The sequence below is a fragment of the Calliphora vicina genome, chromosome X, assembly GCF_958450345.1.
Source record: "Calliphora vicina chromosome X, idCalVici1.1, whole genome shotgun sequence".
In the NCBI taxonomy this organism is placed as follows: Eukaryota; Metazoa; Arthropoda; class Insecta; order Diptera; family Calliphoridae; genus Calliphora; species Calliphora vicina.
This window is the reverse complement of record NC_088785.1, coordinates 5,825,477-5,848,025: the sequence shown is the minus strand read 5'-3', so window position 1 is coordinate 5,848,025 and position 22,549 is coordinate 5,825,477. Positions and strand designations below refer to the sequence as shown.

General features: G+C 30.6%; 1 protein-coding gene across 5 annotated transcripts in view; it reads left to right on the top strand.

The window, feature by feature from the left end:
• The window catches only part of Tdg (Thymine DNA glycosylase), a 54,940-nt gene extending 36,649 nt beyond the window's left edge, over window positions 1-18,291 (top strand). For all 5 annotated transcript variants that reach the window (XM_065514711.1, XM_065514708.1, XM_065514710.1 and 2 more), the window contains one exon: window positions 5,633-18,291. In XM_065514711.1, coding sequence (XP_065370783.1) covers window positions 5,633-8,122 — 2,490 coding nt within the window. In that variant the 3' untranslated portion in view covers window positions 8,123-18,291. The remainder of the gene's footprint in view (window positions 1-5,632) is intronic.
• Window positions 18,292-22,549: the final 4,258 nt, after the last annotated feature.

Genomic DNA, 22,549 nt, shown 5'->3' with positions numbered 1-22,549 from the left:
TGAATACCCGTCAAGTTTGATTTTTAAATTTGTATAGCATTTCATATATTATCAACAGATTTTGTTTCTGTAACACTTAATTTTCAATAAATTATTACAAAACCGATAGGTTTTCAATTTTTTAAAACCGAATCCGCGGTTTTAAAATTTTTCGGTTTTTTGGAAACTCTAATTTAATTATTCATATTTTATACCCGTTTTCTCCCCTGAAAGGGGACCCTATAAAGTATATATATTCTGGATCCTTATAGATAGCGGAGTCGATTAAGCCAGTGAAATAAATTTTCTGAAGACCCCAGATATTTTCGGGATCCAAATCTTCAATAATTCTGTCAGACATGCTTTCCTATTTAAAAGCAGCAAAATCCTATTAAAAGCAGCAAAATCGGTCCACAAATGGCTGAGATATGAGGAAAAAACCAGGACAAAATATAGACAATATGGATATCTAATGATAGATATAGACAATATGGATATCTAATGATAGATATCTCAAAGACCTTTGAAACGACGTATATAAGACCATAGTGGACCTACAATGAGTCAAAAACGAAAAAAATATTTTTTAACCCGAATTTTTTTTTCACCAAAAAAAAAAAAAATTTTAAAAACAATAAAAAAAAATTTTAAACTTAAAAAAAAAAAAATTAAAATAACAATTCCAAAATTTTTTTCATTTCTTGGAAAAAAAATTTAAAATTTGTATTTTGAAGTATAATTTGGTGAAGGGTACTATCAACTAATTTTGTTCCTATAACACTTAATATTTAATAAATTTTTTTAAAACCGAAACCTCGGTTTTGAAATTCTTCGGTTTTTTTTGGAAACTCTAGGTCCATTATTATAAAAAAAGTTCCCATGAGAATAAAGAAAAAGTACCATGAAGTATGTCCTTGAATTTTCACTCACTTAGGACTATATACGCCTAATTTCACATTTCTATGTCCATTATTACAGAAAATTCAAAAACTACCATTAATATATAGAAAATACAAAAAAAAACCCCACTTGTGGTTTCCCACTCACTCGGGTCCATATAAGCTTAATTTCATGTCTTTAGCTTCATTGGTGAATAAATTTCAAAAAGTACCATTCGAATAAAGAAAAAGTACCAAGAAGTATCCCCTAAAATTCTCACTCAGGACCATATACGCTTAATTTCATATTTATGTCCATTATTACAGAAAATTAAAAAAGTAGCATTATATTAAAGAAAAAGTACCATGAAGTATCCCCTTGAATTTTCACTCACGTATGACCATATAGCTTTCTAAGTCCATTGTTATAAAAAATTCAAAAAAGTACCATTAGAATATAGAAAAAGTACCAAAAAGCCCACACTTGTGGTTTCCCACTCACTCGGTTCCATATAAGCTTTATTTCATGTTTCTAGGTTCCTTGGTGAAGAAATTACAAAAAGTAACATTTGAATAAAGAAAATGTACCAAACAGTCTTCCCCTAGAATTCTCAGTCACTTAGGTTCATATACGCTTAATTTCATATTTCTATGTCCATTATTACAGAAAATTCAAAAAGTACCATTACAATATACATATAAAAAGTTCCAAAAAGCAGGCATTTCTTTATTCCCACTCACTCGGTTCCATATACAGCCCAATTGTGAATAAAAATTCCCCGGGAGTTTTTTCCCTTTTCTCATTTTTTCTATTCAAATTCAATGGGAAATAACTCATAATTGAACTAATAAGCTTTATTTCATGTTTCTAGGTTCATTGGTGACGAAATTACAAAAAGTACCATTCGAATTAAAAAAAGGTACCAAAAAGTCTCCTCCTAGAATTCTCACTCACTTAGGACCATATATGTTTAACTTTAACTAGGAGATAACTAACACTAACGTCACTCAGATAAATATCAGCTAACTTTAATGTCGATAAGTGAAATAATCTATCTATAATATAGATTCTATATATATAACAAGTAAGAGTGCTATATTCGGCTATGCCGAATGTTATATACCCTTCACCTTTGTTGTGGATGCATTATTATTTTTTATAATAATAAATACTATATCAAGAACACCTTTAAAAATTGTAGAAGTTACCAACGAAACAAAACACCAAAAAACAAAATACGCAGAGCAATAAAACCAACACACATCCAAACATACGTTTTGTTGTATAAAAAACAACAAAGCCAAACAAAATTCCAAAAAAAAAAATACCCAAAGCAATGAAACCCACACACATCCAAACATACATACGTTTCGTCAAAGCATGCAATAAATTGTCTTTTTTTGATGAAATTTTAAGAGGTTGTCTCGGTTTTTTGGTCATATCTCCGTTATTTATGGACGGATTTTGCTGATTTTAAATAGCAAACTTCTCGAAAGCATGTCTGGTAGAATTATTGAAGATTTGGATTCCAAGATATCTGGGGTCTTCAGAAGATTGATTTAAACAGACAGACAGACGGACATGGCTTAATCGACTCCGCTATCTATAAGGATCCAGAATATATATTCTTTATAGGGTCGGAAAATTATATTGTGGAAATTACAAACGGAATGACAAACTTATATATACCCTTCTCACGAAGGTGAAGGGTATAAAAATGAAATGGTCCATGTATGTAATGGCATCACGTGAGAACGGCTGGAGCGATTTGGATGATTTTTTTTTATTCTATTCGAAATTTTCATGAGATGGGTTGTAAAGAAAAAAATAAAAAAATTCCGTGTAAAACTAGGATTTTTTATTTGAAGTCCAGTCAACTGTAATAAAAAAAGCTCCCTAAAGTATGCAGTACAAATTTAGATATTTTATTTGCAAATAAATATGAACAGGCAGAAGTATGCGGGTTGGAGAAACTTGAAGAACTAACATTAGTAAATGCTACCGTTGCGGTCAACTAGTTTAAAATATTAAAAAAGTACCATTAGGAGAATTTCTCTTTTCCTCCTTGAACACACCTCAAGTTTGAAATTTAAAAATATTCCATTTTGCCAAAATTGTGTATGCTATCGACATGTCTCAAACGATTAAAATCTGTGTTAATGTGCCCAAGAAAAAATATGTTTTAAAAAAAGTACCAAACTGTATACCCGGATTTGGCCCAATATAAACCTTGGCACTCGAGTTCCAAATAACAACCAGCTGTTAGTTAATTATTGTATGAATCCAGGAACCAATGTTAAAAAAATTATAAAAATTGGCTTTATAATTTCAAATAAAATGTATTTTTCTGATTTTATCCCCTTGTTGGTACCTTTTTATCCCCATTGCGGTAGTAAAATTTTATTCAAATAAATTTCTGTATCAGTGTGGGAGCTTAATATAAAATATTCGTATGTCTATGTCAAATTATAGAAAAACATATTTTATGAAAAAGTACAAAAAATAAACACAATTTATATCCCTTAAGGGTTCGAATTTCCAAAAAGTACCAAACTTATATTTTTTATTTTTGATAAGTAAAGAATACGATTTAAATTTTGTTTCTATGTTTATTGATTTAAAAGATACATAGGGTGCCAAAATACAGTTTTTGCCCGTTTTCTCCCCTAAAAGGTTCGAATTTCGAAAAAGTACGAAACACCTATCAGCTTATTTTTTAAATGGAGTAACATGCAATTTTAAGTTTGTTTGTATCTTTATTAGTTTTGAACATATAAGGTTACCGAATTTACACGTTTTTACCCTTTTTTACCCCCTAAAGCTAGGTACTCTGTTCATATTTGCGAAAAATCATGGTTTTTTCATGCGAAAAATTTTATATGCTATTTGACAGCTAGCTGTTGCTTTTAATTTCGTGCGAAAGAAGTGCTGCGTATGTTATTTCGTGTGGAAAAATAAGGTTGCCAGATGTATTTCACATGTTTTCCACAATAAAAACAGAGTACAACTTTTGCGAAATTATTTCGCATATATTTCATTCCAAATATTTTATATGTAGTTTGACAGCATTTCGCACGAAATTTTGAACAGAGTATATATGCGAAATAATTTCGCAAAAGCAGTACTCTGTTTTTATTGTGGAAAACATGTGAAATACATCTGGCAACCATTTTTTTCCACACGAAATAACATACGCAGCACTTCTTTCGCACGAAATTAAAACCAACAGCTAGCTGTCAAACAGCATGTAAAATTTTTCGCATGAAAAAACCATAAATATGAACAGAGTACTAGGCTTAAACGTTCAAATTTCCAAAAATCCCTTCTTAGTGGATCGTTTTGGGGAGGGAGGAACCCACAGTTAAAATTTCATGATTCTAGCTTCAGTCGTTTTGGCTGTGGGATGATGAATCAGTCAGTCATTCAGTCAGTAACGTTACACTTTTATATATATAGATAGATATAGAATACGTTTTTTTCAATCATAGTGTATAAAATGATCAAAAATTGCCCAACTTCAAGAGGCCATAAAAAATAAATTCGAGCTAATTTTTTAAAACCCTTTAGCAGTTTTGTTAATTTAATGGTGAACTTTCATTTCCCATTGGAGTTGTTGAGGCTGGCTGCGATGATCCGCAATTTGTTAAATCTAATCTGAATGTTTGGTGTTGAAAATGGACAAAATCGGTCAGGTAGAACCAGGTTATGGAACAAAATATGAGACAACTTCAAAAAGGTTGATATTTTTCAAAAATGTTTTACTATTTTCTTAAAGTGTATTACAAATAATATCATGACAAAAAACAAGCTCTGTTGAAAATGGTAAGAATCGGTCTATCATTTATCCCTATACGATAGTTCTCCAGATATTCGTTAATTAATATTTACTTTATATGGTGGGCCCGTCCCTTTACCGATCCCCTTAATATTTGGCATTAGTTCGGTATAAAAGTATTACACAACGTTTGAAGTCTCCCACAATTCCAGTTCTCCTGATATTTTAAAATAACTATTTAGTTGGTATGGAGGTACGACTCCCACTCTTCTGTGCGCTAACTATTTACTTTATATGGTTGCGATCATTCCCAATAAGCAGATCCCTCCCATTTCAGCCATACTTCGTAAAATGATATGAAAGTGATTCAGATAAAGCTTGAAGACTCTTGAAATTATAGTTCACCAGATATTCCAAAATAACAATTTACTTTGTATAAGTGTACCACTGTTTCGATCCCGCCCATCAGTCAAATTTCTTGCTGTGATAAGAATTTAATTCACACAAAGTTTCGGTTTATCCTCTCATAAGATATAAACAACCCCAGATCAAGATAATTGTTTGTGTATTACGTTCTAGGTAAAACATTTTTACGTTTTAGGTAAACAGAAATTTTATATATTTTTTTTTTAAATATAAAATATTTTTCTCTTATAAACTAATTTTCAAAATTCAGAGCCGATTCGGCAGGGGACAACATTAACCGATTTTAGTGAAATTCAGAGCTAGACTGTTATATCAAGTGTCACAATAAAACGAACCGTACTCCCTAAAATTCCACAAATTGTATTTTACAAAATAAATTTACTAGTTTAAATGGTAGTTTGAATTCCCCAAAACCGTTACTTATGGATATACTTACATAATATATTATATAGCAAATAAAAAGCTTAAATAAAATAATGATAAGAGAAATTATATTTTAAAAGTATGAAATTTGTACTTTAGAACCCTGTAGACACTTTTTAATCCAAAACTATTTAATCTGATTATTTTCAGTTTATTTGGGTTATGCCTTCATCTTCTGCACGTTGTGCTCAGTTGCCGAGAGCTGCCGATAAGGTGCCATTTTATGCAGCTCTAAAGAAATTTCGAGACTATCTAAATGGCCTAATACCACACATTGATCAATCCGAGTGCGTTTTTACAGAAGAGCGCATTAAACAACAATGCGAACAGGAAAATTATAAAAATCAACAAAACAGCGCATCAGAGGCAAATGAGACGGCGTATCAAAATGTCATAGGGATGTCAAACACGAATAATCCATTACAAAACCCTGTAGTAGGTTATTCATTTGACCCTGAAACTAATGCGCATGGTGCTGGTGAAGGGCCTGGACCACCACCACCGCCGCCACCAGTGGCAGACAACAATGTAAGTAATAATTTCATGATGTCATCATTGGTAGGTACTCAGCACGAAAAAAAGAAACGAGGCCGACCAAAAAAGATTAAAGGTCAGGAAATTATCGATCCAGTCACAGGTAATAAAATACATGTGAATAACCAATTGATGATGGGAAATAGTGGAGAATACGCCAATATATTAAACCTGTCCGTGGCACAAGTGTCCAACAATGAAATGCCAAAGAAAAAGCGCGGTAGACCCAAAAAGGTTAAACCACATCCGAATATGCTGCAGCAGCAGGATATTGGACAAGCTACTGCGATGTTAAGCCAGAAACCCAACATAATGTCTATTCAATCACTGACAAGTGATATAACACAAGGTTCACCACATCAAATGCAGGGATTGCCAACAAATCATCAGCATGTGGCATTGTACTCAACTCCGCCACCACATCAAAGAAGCATTTATTCACCAATGGATTCTCCAATGGATTCTCCATCGCTTAATTGCTCCTATACCACCAATACACCTCCTTCTCAGCCACATCATGATAAGTTGGGCCTAAATAACAATGGGAGGGAGTCTTCTAAAGCAACAACGGCAGATTTAGTGCCATCAGCACATCGCCAGCATCCTATAGATGATCAAAATTTTGGTGATTCACCACCACCCAGTTCTCCCAACATCTGTACTGTTGACTTTGAGCCACCTACGGGTTCAACTGCAGCTTCATCGATTGTAAGCGAAAATGTTAATGGCGATTTGAATGCAATACATCAACGATTGCACAGCAACCATCAAAGATCACGTTTTAATAGTCCTATCAGCGCCGAAGCTATACCAGACCATAATGTAAACGAACACTTTCAGCAGTGGCTGTCACCCCAACCCAACCATAATATGCATTCTCCTGCAGCAACTGCCACAAGTACAATGTTTGCAAATTCTCCCCAACAGCCATCGCTAAATTATCATGATCAACCTCAACAACAACAAATGCAAACTATCCAACAACAACAGCAACCACAACACCAAGAAATTCAGCCACAATGGCCCTTAAGGCATCAAAGCCGTTATGACGATCCGTACTTATTAAGTTCTCAGCTTCATCAGACACATTCACACAATCACGCCACAGATCATAATCATCAAAGTCAACATAACGCAGGTGATGTTGCGCGTAAAAGTCTATCCGGTCTGGAGTCCTTGGTGGACCAAATACCCACTATTTCGGAGAGTGAATCGATTGCTCTCTCCTCTGCAGCAGCTGTCAATGCCCAGGTTGCTGCAGCCGCAGCTGTTGAAAGTAGGCTACAAGGTATACAAAACGCGTCCATTGCCGACTCGCAGGTGGTCGGGGACGACTCTTTTTCATCTACAACAGGTCCACAAAATCTTTTAACTGCCAGCACCATCCCAACTTCAGCGCCCTCAAATAACAATCAAGTGCAACAGTCCAATACCACTACGAATTTGTTAAATAGTAATTTTTCTGTCAGCAATTTAGCAGCGTCTGCTGCCTCAAGTAATAACAACCACCACGAAAATTATGGTCTGCCCTCAAACAACAGACCTCTAGCCAATCCCAATGCTTATCACCATTCAAATCTAATGGCTGCAGCCGTGTTAGCTGCTGCCGCAGCTAATACACCAACTAATCTTTCAACACCTACTGCTGCTGCAGCCGCTACCAGCCATCATACATCAATGTACATGGATCCACATGCTCATTTAACAACACATTTACCTGTCAATTCAATATATCCCGCGGCAGCACCACCACCAACGCACCACCATCATCATCATTCAGCTGTGGCAGCTGCACATCATCACCATGCAGTGACGCACTATGGCAGTGCTCCTCAACATTCGGCATCTGACTATGCAACTACGCATAATCCTTATGCGCCCACACAAAGCAGCGTCGCTACTAGCCATACTCTTCATATGCCTAGTCCCAACTACCCATATGGCTACGCCACAGCCTCGAGTCAAAGCAACTACTCAGCTTATCCCCACTCTCATCACGCCAACCATCATCATGGCCATCCACATGCTCATCATACAGCCCATCATTTGGCCATGTTCGATCGATTGAAACCCTCCGATATAACGGGCTACACTAGTGGTTTCTGATGGTGATTAAATTCAAATGAACAGTCACATCTACACAAAAGGCTAATTGACCCCAATTGAAGATAATAATTGTCCACATTTAAGCTCTGTGAAGTATTATGCTGCTAAAAACTATCTATACCACATACATATATACATACTAAATGTAAAAAATATTTATTAAAAATTCCTAAGTACATACAAACATAAATACACTTACTTCTCAAACATGACACGACAACAAATGCTCCTCTATATACATATATGTATACTAAGGGCCGTTTTCCCATTTGGTGATTGATTATCTTTTTTCCCAACGAAAAACTACAGATTAATGAAATTTGGTTTTCTCAATGTCTCATTTGCTTTTATTCTGTCGCAAAGCTAACCCGACCTCATCTGCCAATTATTTATTTATCGTACAGATAAATTCAATCAGCTGACTGCTGTTCATAGTTTTTATATGTTTGTGTTTTTGTAAACGATATTAAATATATTTTACAAAAAAAAAAGGTTTAATAGAGGAATTAACATTAATTTGATGGAAGATGAACTCGAAGAACATAAGTTCCAAGTGAATGTTGAAAGAGTTTATCATGCCAGGCCTAACTTCCTGTATTTTTCAAAAGATTCCAGCCATGGCATAATGATTATAAGGTGTATGCGTTACGGCAACAAATACAACAATACAAAAACAAATAACTTTTATAGTGTCAAAAACAGCTGCTTAATGTATACAAATTACAGCAAAACAAATTTTGACAAGATGAAAGTTGTAAACAAACTCGACCAAAAAATAATCAGCTGTTTGGTTAATGTCACCTTGTATATCATTACACCATGATTCCGGTTGTCGTTGGCCACATTAAACAATTGATTTATGTAAACATGTTGTCACTTTGAGAGGTATTGCCATCTGAAAATAATGATTTTTGTCGGTATATTGAGAAAACCAAAATTGTTAACGGACAGTTTATCGGCCTAATAAATTTATGTCGACATTTATTAACTGGCAGTTTGGCGATACATACATTGAGAAAACGGGCCTAAGTATATGTAAGTGTGAAAAACGCCAGTGAAATTACATGGAAAAACGAATAACTAAACTGCGTAATGAACGATAATAACATTTTCTAAATATGAGTTAAAGATAATTTTTGTGAACAATCAACAGAACGAAACAAATTGATTTTTTTCAGCGGCGCTAAACTTTGCATGTATGTAGATGTCATAATCAAGTTCTATGCCTACAATTACCCTCTTTTATTGACGGTGATGAACCATCATAGTTTTCTATACAACGGTAAATGCCGATATAACATAACATTGCATTGATTTTTATTAAATATGCCTCATATTATTTACAACATATCATTCTTAGACGATTTTTATGGATATATTTAAATTTTGTTCGCTATAACAATCTGAATATTTCCGAAACTATTGAACAGATTAGTAAATAATGCTAGTAAACTTGAAGGTAATTTGAATTATAATTATACCCTACACCACCATAGCACAGGGGTTTAGAAACTTTTTTTTTGGAAATAATTCGGTATCTTGGGAATTATTGGATATATTGTTACGAAATTTCACAATTTTTGAGCTGAGGAGTTTTCGAGTTGATTTACCTTTCTTCAGCTTTTTCGAGGATCAGTGCTTTGCCTTTTTAGAATTTTCTACTGAAACCGAAATTTTTTTTAAAATTGACCAAGTTTGGATAGGTATGAGGGGTGATATGTCTGCTTTAGGGAGTCAAATTTTTCTTAACACGCTTTTGCATAAAGTTATCTTTTCGAATCATATAAAAATTCTATATAGTCCCGAAGAAAATTTTTTTCTACAAAAGAAAAAATATATGGGCTTTTTTGGGAAAAAACGTAAAAAATACGGCCATTTTTACAAGTTCCAACTTTGGATGCGTATAACTTTTTATACAAGTTTCTTTTATTTTATTTAGAATTTTATCGCCAATACAGCTGATATTTTAAAAATAAATTTCGACCCTCCATAGGCCCGCCATATCTAAAAAACCATGATAAGATCGAGCAAAAATTAAAAAAAAAAAATCAATAAACCTGAATATCTCTTCAACTAATAGAGATAACCTACACTTGTAAGCGTATTTTTTGTAGACCTTCTCAAGGACTATTTATATTTAAAATTTCAGCTCATTCGGATCATAAATGGATTTTTGGCGATTTTTTAAAAAATAATTGAGACACTGGCCCCCATTATCGCTAGGAAGCTTATAAAACGTAAATCAACTCGAAAACCCCTCACCTCGAACCATGTGAAATTTCGTAACAATGTGTCTAATAGTTGGCGAGATACCGAATTATTTCCAAAAAAAAAGTTTCTAAACCACTGTGCATAGTGGAGAGGGTATTATGAGTTTGTGCTGGTGTTTACAACGTATGCAGATCGACTCACAGGCCTACCTAAATCAGAGCGTAAACAAAATTTTGTAAACAAAAATTTTATAAAAAAAAACTAAATATCAAGGTTGGCAACCGATACCGTTATAAATACCGATACCGATTAAAGACCGTTTAAAATTGAGTACCGGTATTGATAGCGATACCGAAATAATTATTTCGGTAAAATACTGGTATTCAAATACCGTTTCCTCTAATACCGGTATCAATGCCGTTATCATAACGGTATCAATACCTTTATCATACCGGTATCAATTGCAAATCAATACCGGTATCATAGCGGCATTATAATTAAATTTTGCAAAAATGGTTAAAATTATATATGTACGTTTTTTAACAATTTTGTTGCTAGTAGAAAGTATTTGAACCTTGACGACAGGGAAGGCAAAATTATTACGACCTTACTTTTTTCATACTATGTATTTGATGTTCAATACACAGAAAAAAGTTTCAACATAAATATTATGATTTGATTTCATTGATTTCAATTCATAACATTTATAAATAATTTCTTAAATAGTATGATTTATTTCATATTTTATGTTTTCAAAAAAAATCTAGAAGGCTTGAATAATATTATTTCCATTTCATTTATATACATATATTTTTATGTTGTTCAAAAATGTTAGAAATTCTGCTTTGAAACTTTTTTATGATTTTCAGCTACAAAATGAGAAAATATGCGCGAAATTCACTAAATTTTGTTAAAAGCATTAAATGCTTTAATGTTTATTGATGTTTTATTATGATTAATGATATTTTTTAAATTTCAGATATTTATAATTCATCTTAATATATTGGCCAATATATTGTTATTATGCAACAATTTTGTGAAATAATTCATTAGTTATAATGCAATTTATTATAAAATAGCATACAATTTACGTAAAAAAATTAAAAATGTCCGTCATGTACAATTTTATAATATTTATGAACATGTTCTTATTCTGAATGAAAATAGTTTGGGAAATAAAAGTCAAGTTCGATTAATAATATTTATTACAAAATTCATTCCAATTATGAATTTATTTTTTCTGTTACTATAGTAACTTGATACACCCGATACGAAAAAGATTGAGCAAAATTAAAAAAAATAAATCAATAAACTTAAATATCTCTTCAACTAATAGAGATAACCTACACATGTAAGCGTATTTTTGTAGATCTTCTCAAGGACTATTTTGGATTTTTGGCGATTTTTTTTATAAATTTGAGACCCGAGGTGACCAAATTTGAAGGGCTACGCACTGGCCCCCATTAGCGCTAGGTAGATGAACAAATGTAAATCAACTCGAAAACACCTCATCTCCAATCATGTGAAATTTCGTAACAATATTTCCAATAGTTCCCTATGGATCGGTCCATAATTAGTCATAGTTCCCATATAATGTTTTTGTTCATTTACTTAGTGTTGACGGGGTATTATATGGTCGGACTTGACCATATATATTTAGATTTTTTAAACATTTTGTTATGTTTGATGCATTTAATTTTAATACCGGTATAAATACCGATATATTAGTTTTATACCGGTATACCGATACCGATATAATTTAAATATCGTTACCGATACCGAAATAATAAAATTAATACCGATACAGTTATTCGTTTCGGTTGCCAACCTTGAAAAAATTTCCTAAAATAATACTATTGTGTATGCTATGTTTATTGTGTTGTCGTAACCAACCAGCAGCGACCTGCGCCGAACGCGTAAAAGTCGCTTAAGTCGAACCGCAGAGTCGAAAAATATTAGGACATTATGTTTGAAAAATGTGAAAATAGTTATATTTTTTCTTTGTAAATGTATTCCCAAACTTTGGAACCTTCGTTTACGAGTTAAAATTATCACATTTGACACAAATTTTTAGAGTTAAACTATTCTATACACACACTCCTCTAAATTCCCAAAATAAAATATTTTCATACCATAAAATATAACTATTGATTTTCCACTAAAACTCCATTTTTTATCTCAAAACAAAGTGGTCAGACTTAAAAAGTTCCTTTAGTCTATACTAATGTGAATGTTATATTAGATTCGGCATAGCCGTATATAGACATACTATTTTTTTTGTTTGAGGTTATACCATTGTCACAAATCATCTTAAACAGCTGAAGTCTGTAAATGTTGAGTATTTTATGGTGGTCCTAAGCAATAAATTCGACAAAATTACGTTCAAAGTATAACTATTTTTTTTTTTTTAATTTTCTGCTTAATTAAGCTTTTTTAATATACATAATTACTTTGATTGTGGATTTTGCCTAGAAATAAATGCTGAAACACTAAAATCTGTGGTCTCCACATAACGATTATGTGTTGACAATTGCCAACATGAATAAATTTCCCAATCAATACATGTAAACAGGGTAATCGCATTAAACAGCACAATTTTTTTAAACTACACAAATATAGTTTAAGGACGTCAAGCTAAAATAACAAAATAAAATTAAAAAACATTTTGTTACTCAACCATATATTCCGAGTTATGGACCTCTCATTTTAAAACGGTAATTTTTCTTTTTATTTCCTTCTGATCGAAACATTTTTAGATCGTTTGAAAGCTTTTCGAAATAGCTTTAAAATAAGATATAAACCATCCCAAATTATTACAGATAATAAAACCATTACAAAAAATGCATACCATTAATCAGGCATTTTACCAAAAATGATTGGGAGAAAAACACAAAATTTTGAATTCTGATTCTAATGGCCAGTTTTTGACTTCGTATTTAAATATTTATTTAGTTAATTTTTTTATTTTCAAATCACTGCTATATAATTTTTCTTATTTAAATAAGACAAAATTATTGTAGCACTACCAAATATCAAAAAATTATCTATAGTTTTGCAGCTGTTCAACCAAAACAAAAATTGATACATTTTGCCCAATATAAAAAAAGGTTATTAGAGAATAAAGTTATTGGTAGGAAAATGCCTCAATTTCCTCGCATCGGAAGTGTAGTTTTTGTTAGATGCTGTAAAAAAATTCAGCGCTACAATAGAGTGACAAAAAAAAACAGACAACACGAAAGTCAGCTGTCAAAAACATATGGTAGTTAATAAAACTTAAATAGAAGAACTTAAATATAATAAATATTTAAATACGATGTCAAAAATTAGCTCTAATGGTTTCAACTATTTTATATCTCATATAAAAGGTATTTTAAAATATTTATAAAAAATATATTTAATGGAAATTCAACATATCCAATATTCGAATTTTGGAGGCCCATATCTCGGGAACTATGGACCATAAGTTAAAGTTTAGCATCCTAAAACTATTTATAGAAATTAGGGTTTTATCTATGCAACGTTCGGCTAATCCGATCTTTTTCGCAGGCTCTTTTTTTTTGCGATTTTACACAACAGGATTATTCATTTTATGAAATGATTTATTTGTTAGACACTTTGAAAGTTCTTCGGAATGGACGTTCACAGTGTTTTCTAGCTTGCCGATACAAAGAATAGGGTTTTAAGTTTTTCATTTTCATTATATGTATAACTGTAGAAACTGCATGTACATTTATCACTAGGGGGCGGATTTTCATGAGCCTAAGAATATGCTTTATTAAACAATGATTGTTAAAGTATGAAAACCAGAGACCCAAAATAACGGGTTCCCTTTCATTTCAATGGTAAATTCTCATTCGCAGCCATTTAAAAGTAATTTTTTGTGATATATCACTGAGAGAGTGATTTATTCGATAACATTTTAGGTTTGGCGTTGAGAGAAACAGAAAAGAAACAAACACAAATAATCTGAATGAGTAAAGGTCAGCTTGTGACTTTTATTTGCAAACATGAAAAATAAATTTCAAAAATGCATTTGATGCAAATCAACGCTTAAATATGTATATAAAATTTATCAAAAGATTAATAACAAATTAAAAAGAAATCTCACTTCTGTTACTCAGACTTCATTACTTCATATTTATCATATTATTTCCATAATTTTTTAAAAATTACTAACAATGGTATGTTATTGTATGTAAATAAAAGAGATAGTAACAGTTATTAAGAACAATAATAATTGAATTGTTTATCACATCAAACCATTAAAAAACAACAAAAACAAATAAAAGACATACCAAACCATTTAAATAAAAATCATTTTATAACTGTTATTTTCAGTGATTTATTTTTATCACAAAAATATAAATCACAATTTGTGTTTTTTGGTATATGGACGAGTTATTTTCGATCTCTGATGAAAACAAACAAACAAACAGAACGAGTATTGATATATTTTGTTTTTGTTGTTTTTCGTTGTAATAACTATTTCGTTTAACAGATTTCTTGCCTATCTTTAGGCGCATAAATTTATTTATTTATCACATATTTATCAAACAACCTGGGCCCTATTCCACAAAACAACTTATCAACTTTTCACTTTGCACTTATCAAATTTTTGGTCAATTTGCAAAACTTTATATTCCTCAGAACTATAAAATTTGATAATTTCTGTTCCACGTACGTTCTCTTGTTCAAAGTGCAAAGTTAATATTGAAAAGTATAATTTGCAAAGATTTTGTGCTGTTTCGTTCCACAAAAACTGTAAATTCTATTTCTGCACAGCAAATTTTGATAAGTTTGTCAAAAAATTGCAAGGTAAACAACGATCGCTTTACAAATTCGTATTGTTATAACTAGTGAAGCTTTAAAAACGTTAAGACGTGAATTTTTGTTCAACGATAGTGAAGACGCGGTTATAATAAGAAATTATAGAGACCGATTAATATTTCATAACTACAAAACTTTAATTTAAAAAAAAATTTAAAATGAATAAAAAAATGGAAAAATATTAAAAAATAAATTTTGAAAAAAATTGTTTTCATAAAATTGTCACTAAAAAAATAACAAAATTTTTTTTTAAAAATTAATTTTGGAAAAACAATTTTGGCATAAAATTTTTGTCACTAAAAAAATTTAAAAACATTTTTAAACAAAAAATATTTGTTTACATAAAAATATAGTGGCATGTCACAGTGTCCATTGACATAATGTCCATGGACATTATGACACCCCATAAAGTGACATTATGTCCATGGACATTATGTCATTTTGGTAGTGTCATTATGTCCATGGACACTATGTCACCATGCTTATGGATATTATGACACTTTTGAAAGTGTCATAATGTAAAATTTTGTTCAGAAAAACTAATTTTTATAAAATTTTTGATCTTAGTAACAGTTTATATTTTCATATATTAGAAAACTTCATGTAGCGAAGCCGCCTGTCGCGTTCCATGGAGGAGAAAGCCCCTAAAAGAGGCCGCAGGCAGCCAATAAGAAATACCTTTTTCTGCGATACCGAATAGTTGCTCGCCATTCTACTGAGTGCAAAAAAAACTTGTCTTTGTAAATAAAGTTTTTCTGCGTGGCGGCCTACGGCCGCTCTCTCGGGCTTGACCGGTGGACATTATGTCAATGGACACTGTGACATGCCACCAAAAATATTTAGAATTTTTATTTCAAAGTATAATTTGGTGAATGGTATACATCCGAATATAGCTCTCTTACTAGTTCTTTATTCACATGTAACAGTGGAAGTATTTTTACCATGTTATTACGTGTTAAAATGTTCTATTTAGCAAAACAAAGTGAAAAGTAATATGGCAGAAATGCAAAGATGATTAAATGCTTTGTGGAACACTTTGCACAGAAAACCCAAAGACTTTGCAAATAGAGCAACGAATTTGCAAAGAGAACAAAGACTTTGCAAAAATTAACTTATTGCAAAGTGAGAATATTGTGGAACAGAAACACTTATCACTTTGCCAAAAAAAATTAAATTTGATTAGTGCAGAGTGAAAAGTTGATAAGTTGTTTTGTGGAATAGGGCCCAGTGGTGTGTATGGATGACGAAATGTGAAAAGTAAATGGGACTACTATCGCAATACGTACTGTTTCTTAGGCCCAACCACATACAAAACTATAAGTACAACTCACAGCTAGGCCGCTATCGTATTGTAATTGATTTAATAACAAACTTTGCGTTTTAAATTGTCAGTTATTTTGGAAAACTGACTACATACGCCCAATTGTAGTAAAAGTATTGTATGTGATTTAGTTTAATGATGATGCTGGTGTTTTGTCTGTCTTACAGTTGACAATTTAAGACTTGAGTTGTTTATTTTGAATTACAATTGAAAATGTTTAACTTTTATTTTCAGTGTTGATATGTTAATAAATTGTTTTATTATTTTTTTTTTAAATTGTAGCCAAGAAATTAAAACAATAATTTAATTATGTACTATTAATATAACTTTAAATGTTAATTACAGTAATAATAATATAAAATAATAATAATAAATATTAAATATTGAAATTATGTATAAATAATTACAATATTTATTAATAAACAGAAAATAATATCAATATTTAATTGTGAACATTAAAAATCAAAACTAAGAAATGCAAATTCGGACTAACCGATTTTTTTATACCCACCACTAACCATTATATATAGTATATACAATATAATTGTAGGAGTTCACATATTATGCATACGTTTGTAATATAAGTTTTTATATTAAAATGTTTCAAACTGTAATAATAGTCTGTTCAGACCGAGACAATTAACCCTATGTCTCCACGTAGCAATTTTTATTGCTAAACACACGGCAAATTGCTGATTGCTTTAGGTGGAGAAAACGTTCGTCACAAATACAAAATTTTCAACGCGAGAAGTTCTATGAAAAACTGATGTGTATTTTGCTTATATTTTGTGTTGAATGATTTTTTTCACTAATTTCTTTGTTTTTTACATTTGGTACTTAAATAAATTAAATATGTATGAATTAATCGCACTGAATCATAGAAAGAAGAGATTTTACATTAATGACAGCTGAACTGACAGCTCATTGCTTAGCAATAATTGCTCAGGCAATCAGTAAAGCAATCATTGCGCAATGGATTGCTACTTATGGCAATTTGCGGATACAGTCGCAAATTTCATTGACACAATCAAATTTGACAATTGCAGCAATAAATATTGCTACGTGGAGACATGGGGTAAGGCAATTTCAACTGAAATCTGCACAAAAATAATTAATTTTCATTACATTTCGGCAACATCACATTTACTTGAAATTGCAATGAACAATATCTGTATGAATGGAGAAATGTGGAAAGTAAATTGGACTAACAACTCAAAATGTACTGTTTAAGGCCCAACAACATACAATACTTTACCAACAACTGCAACTCACAGCTAGGCTTGCGTTTTAAATTATCAGCTGTTTTGTAAATCTGACTAAGCGCAATTGTAATTTAATAAACGATATTTTAATCAAAATAAAGACATTGTCAAAATAAGAAAATTAAATTATTGAATTTGCATAAAATGTGCAAAATAATTAAATAAATATAATTAATATATGATAAAACCTTAAAATTTTTACTTAAAAAAAAAAACAAATTGTTCCTGAGCGATATTAACTAAACTGTCAACTCTGTTTTGGTTTCGTCCGAAATTTGGTTGCATTCTGAATGTGCTATAATTTAAATACATACATTTATTTTTCAATTTCATATTACAGTATAAACTCTACATTATCATGGACTTATTATGTATAATTGTCTACTTTAATTGTATTGACAAGCATTAATTGATAGCGCTATATGTACATAACGTGGAGGGTATAAGCATTTTCTTGTATACTGTATAGTTTTAACTAGAATTTTAAATTTATTTTTGTATTATTTAAATGAAGAATATTAAGCGGTTGTGAATAAAACGAATAAAAACGAATTAAATTCGATGCTTTTTTGCAATATAGTTAAAGAATTTTATTATTAAATTGGACTTAGTGCGGTCAGTCTGTCTTTTAGTCTTTTTCATATATAATTTTTAAACACATGATTAGATATTATTCAAGAAAAATCTGTGGCATTGAGAAAGAGTGAGCACTGATAGTTAACTAAACAACAACAAAAAACTATTTAAATATGGTTTCTTGTAAAAATGGTAACGATAATACGTTTTTTTTTAACCACGCCTCTTTTATAGGGCTAATATGTACATATTATGTTTTTGTGTGATGCCTCTTTAGGCTAGTTTGTGTCAATGTGCTGGTTGTTAAGTATAGGGGTTACTGGTTCAAATACCGCTAGATACTGGCCTATTTCAATACAACTCACTTATTGGGAAAATCCATCCCAAAGCGGACCGAAAACAGCACTTTTCGGATTTCTCATCTCTAATTTTAACGAAATTTACCACAGTTATTATTTGTTGCAAGCAAGTGTTTATCAAATCATAGAAAAATTTAAACTTTTCACAAAAGTGTACATAACTTTTAAACCATACAATATGCAACATTATATTTTATTTTATTTAAAAGATCCTTTAAATTTTGTGAATAAATCATATTTCTGTCAAATGTTCAAGCTTCTGGGTCGATTATGGATGGCAACCGAACTTCATTCAGTTGCGTTGTCAGTTGCCTAAATGGTATTACAGATGGCAACTGGCAGCATCATTTTCTGTTGACAAATGGCAACCAGAAATTTGTGGTTGCCCTCTGCCATCCATAATCGACACATTTAATTCTTTAGTTATATAATTCATATGCCTATATCTCAAAAATCATATTTTTACATTATTTAAAAAATATATATGTTGTTGAGTAAACTAAACAAAAACCACCCCTTGAAAATATTTGACAAATTATATAATAATAACCAAATTCTTTTGTATATTTGTACAAATTTTTAAGATGAATACTCTCTTAGTTTGGGAGTTATGCATCAAAATGTAGTATAAATCATGTTCTTTATATATTTTTTTATTTTGCTTTACATATAATGGTGTGAAAAAACTTACATAATAACACATTTTGGTTCATAACTTATTAACTAAAAGAATGTCCATCCTAAAACACTTTGGTTATTATCATACATTTTTAGGGCAGTGGTTCTTGAGATATGTGATCAGTTCAAAGGCCTTTATCTCAAAAACCGCATTTGTTTTAAAAAATTTTGCTTAGAAGTTATGAACCAAAATGTGTTGATCTGGTGCACAACTCCTAAACTAAAATAAAATGATTTCCACCTTAAAAATGTGTACAAATATAGAAGGGGATTTATGTTGTTAGCAACATATATTTAGAAAAAAATTTAAAATTTGCTTTTTGAGATATAGAACTTTGAATTTGAGAACTCAGGAATTGAAAATTGAACTTTTGAAAGTATGTAATGTGATTCATAAAATGTGAATGGACATATCGATATCTTTCCAGTAAAATCAAATTTAATGTTGTACATTATATAGTTTAAAAGTTACGTGCAGTTATGTTACTTTTGTGAATTTTTTAAGACTTCTTAATTTTGGAGCGGAAAGAGTCTCGAGTCAAAATGTCTATAATTTGATAAACACTTGCAGTACATAATAACTGTGATCAATTTCGTTAAAATCGGAAATGACAAATTAGACTGCTGTCCGCTTTAGGCCGAGGCCACGCAATGAGCGGCTAAGCGGTAGTATTTCATATGTTTTAATTTTTTTACGCTCATCGCTCTGACGCTCGCCGCTCATTGCGTGGCCTCGCCCTTAGGATGTATCATCCCTATTGTGTCTTGTAACCTGCGCGGTAAGAATATAATTTGTAACTGTATTACAAAGTAGAAATAAAAAAGGAATGTTGTTGAATCAATATATCGGACCCGTGTTAGATACACCTTGTATAAAACTGCAACGTTGGAAATTTAAGTCAAATATCGGCTATGGCGTTTGTAAATACGTTAAAAGGATATGTTTTCAGTTTTTACAAAAATTAATGTTATTAAATTAATTATAACTCCATCGTAATCTGTTCAGAATTATTATTCTATCAAAATAAAAAAATCAGTTATAAAATATATGAGTTTTTAAAGATTCCTCCGATTATTATGGGTCCCAATATTATTTTCACCTTCCTAAAAAAATAATAAATGCTCTGCTATACATATATATCTAACTAGCTCATTTTTTTAACATTTTAACAAAACTCCCATTACAAAATTGTCAATAATTTGCTAAACATTTAAAAAAAATCTAAAAACTAAAAGCATTTGGTCAATCAATACCTCAGCAATTTGAACTTTAATGATTGCGAGAAAAACTTAATTTTTGGCAATATGTATTAATTTAAAATGAAAAAGTACCATTGAACTTAAAATGTGGAATTTGCCGTTATCTTGAAATTGGTGTTCTTGAAAAATATATCCATTAAGTTGAAGGATTTGGCACATCCTTTATAGCAGACTGAATTATTTGAATTAAAATTGTAAAAATCAATGGAAGGTATCCTCCAATTTTATATAAAAATTGTATATATTTAGAAGGCATACTAATATAACGAAATATTAAGTTTATAAATATAACCCGTGTCTTGTACTATGGTTCCAAATCGAATTTTTATGACATAAATTAAAATAATCATGTCAGAGCTTTTAATTTCAGCACATTTAATGTCCATGTCATATAAATAAATTTAAACAAAAAATAGTCAATTGGACCACGCCTATACCCTACGCCCACTAAATGGAAAGGTATCCCAACTGAAGTATTTTTTTATATTTTTTATATTTATTTTATATATGTAAATGAAAATTATATACATTTTGTTTTATTTGATTTTTTTTTGATAATATTCAGATTTTTATTGATTTTTTTAAAGAACCCACTCTATTAGTATGTATGTATATCATATTTGCGCCCGTTTGTTGTCCAATCCGAAAGCATTTCGGTACGGGTAATCAAAAATTGTGCTAAAATAAAATGACAATTGTGGGAGTTTGCTGAAAAATGCTGATATGCAAGATATGAAAATACACTCAAAATACATACACACTTTGGCTAACACTTCCACATTTTTTGGGCCACGGAACTTATAGGTTATGGCGAGACTACAAAACTACTCAGTCACAATATCAAGAATTACGACAAGGACTCAACAAAAATAAAATTCAAAAATATACCATGAAACTACTTACCTTGGGCTATATTTGTCATTTTTTAAATACTTTATAACTTTATTTTTTAAGGTTTGCTCGTTCTACAATTGTAACACTGTTTTAACACTTATTTAAGAACACGTGTTTAAAGTTTCAACTTGGAAAGCCTAGCAGACCGGCAGTGTTGCCAACTGTTTATTAAAATATATTTTCTTGATTGCTTGGAGTGTTGTCTTTAGGAAAATAAATACATTTTTAGCAATTTTTAAATTTTTTTTTTAATTTTTTGCCAAAAAATATCGATTTGATAGAAAGACAATTTTCTCTAGAAGATAAGATTTATTTCAAATGTTTAGAAAATTTCATTTAAATAGGGATTTTTTCAAGATTTCCTTCCGCCTCGGGTTATATTTATCCGATTGCACTTAAATTTTGCAGTAGTTAGTTTTAGCTACTAATGAACAATATAAGATCCATCCAAAGCAAATCTATTTTTTAAGGCCCGGTCTAATGTACATACTAATATATGTATATAGGCAAATTAATAAAAAAAAAAAACGTGGTCAAGATAAACATCAAGGTACATAAAAATAAGATAGATTTTGTAATTTTTTGTTATTCTTGAAGCTAACGCTTAATTATATACATATGTATTAATTTAAATTAGAAAACAAATGGTAAGGATACATACAGATATCAGTGTTTTATAGTTTTCAAACAGATTTTGGACTATTTTGCGAAAGCATTTGATTAGTTTGTAATTAACTGATGATTAATAAAATAATAAAAAACAAAATTATTGTGATTATGTTAACCAGAAGAAATTCCTCTCTATAGGACCTTTATTTCTTCTGCTGCTTACGAATTTAATTATTAAAATTAATATATTGTCATAAATACATAAATATATACATATAAATATATATATATATATAAGTATATATATATAATTGTGAGATCATGAAACGTCAAATATATTGTAGTTCAAATTATGGGTAAAATAATAATTACATGGATTAAATTGCAATTATATAATACATAATAAAAAAATTACTATGTCACATAAAAT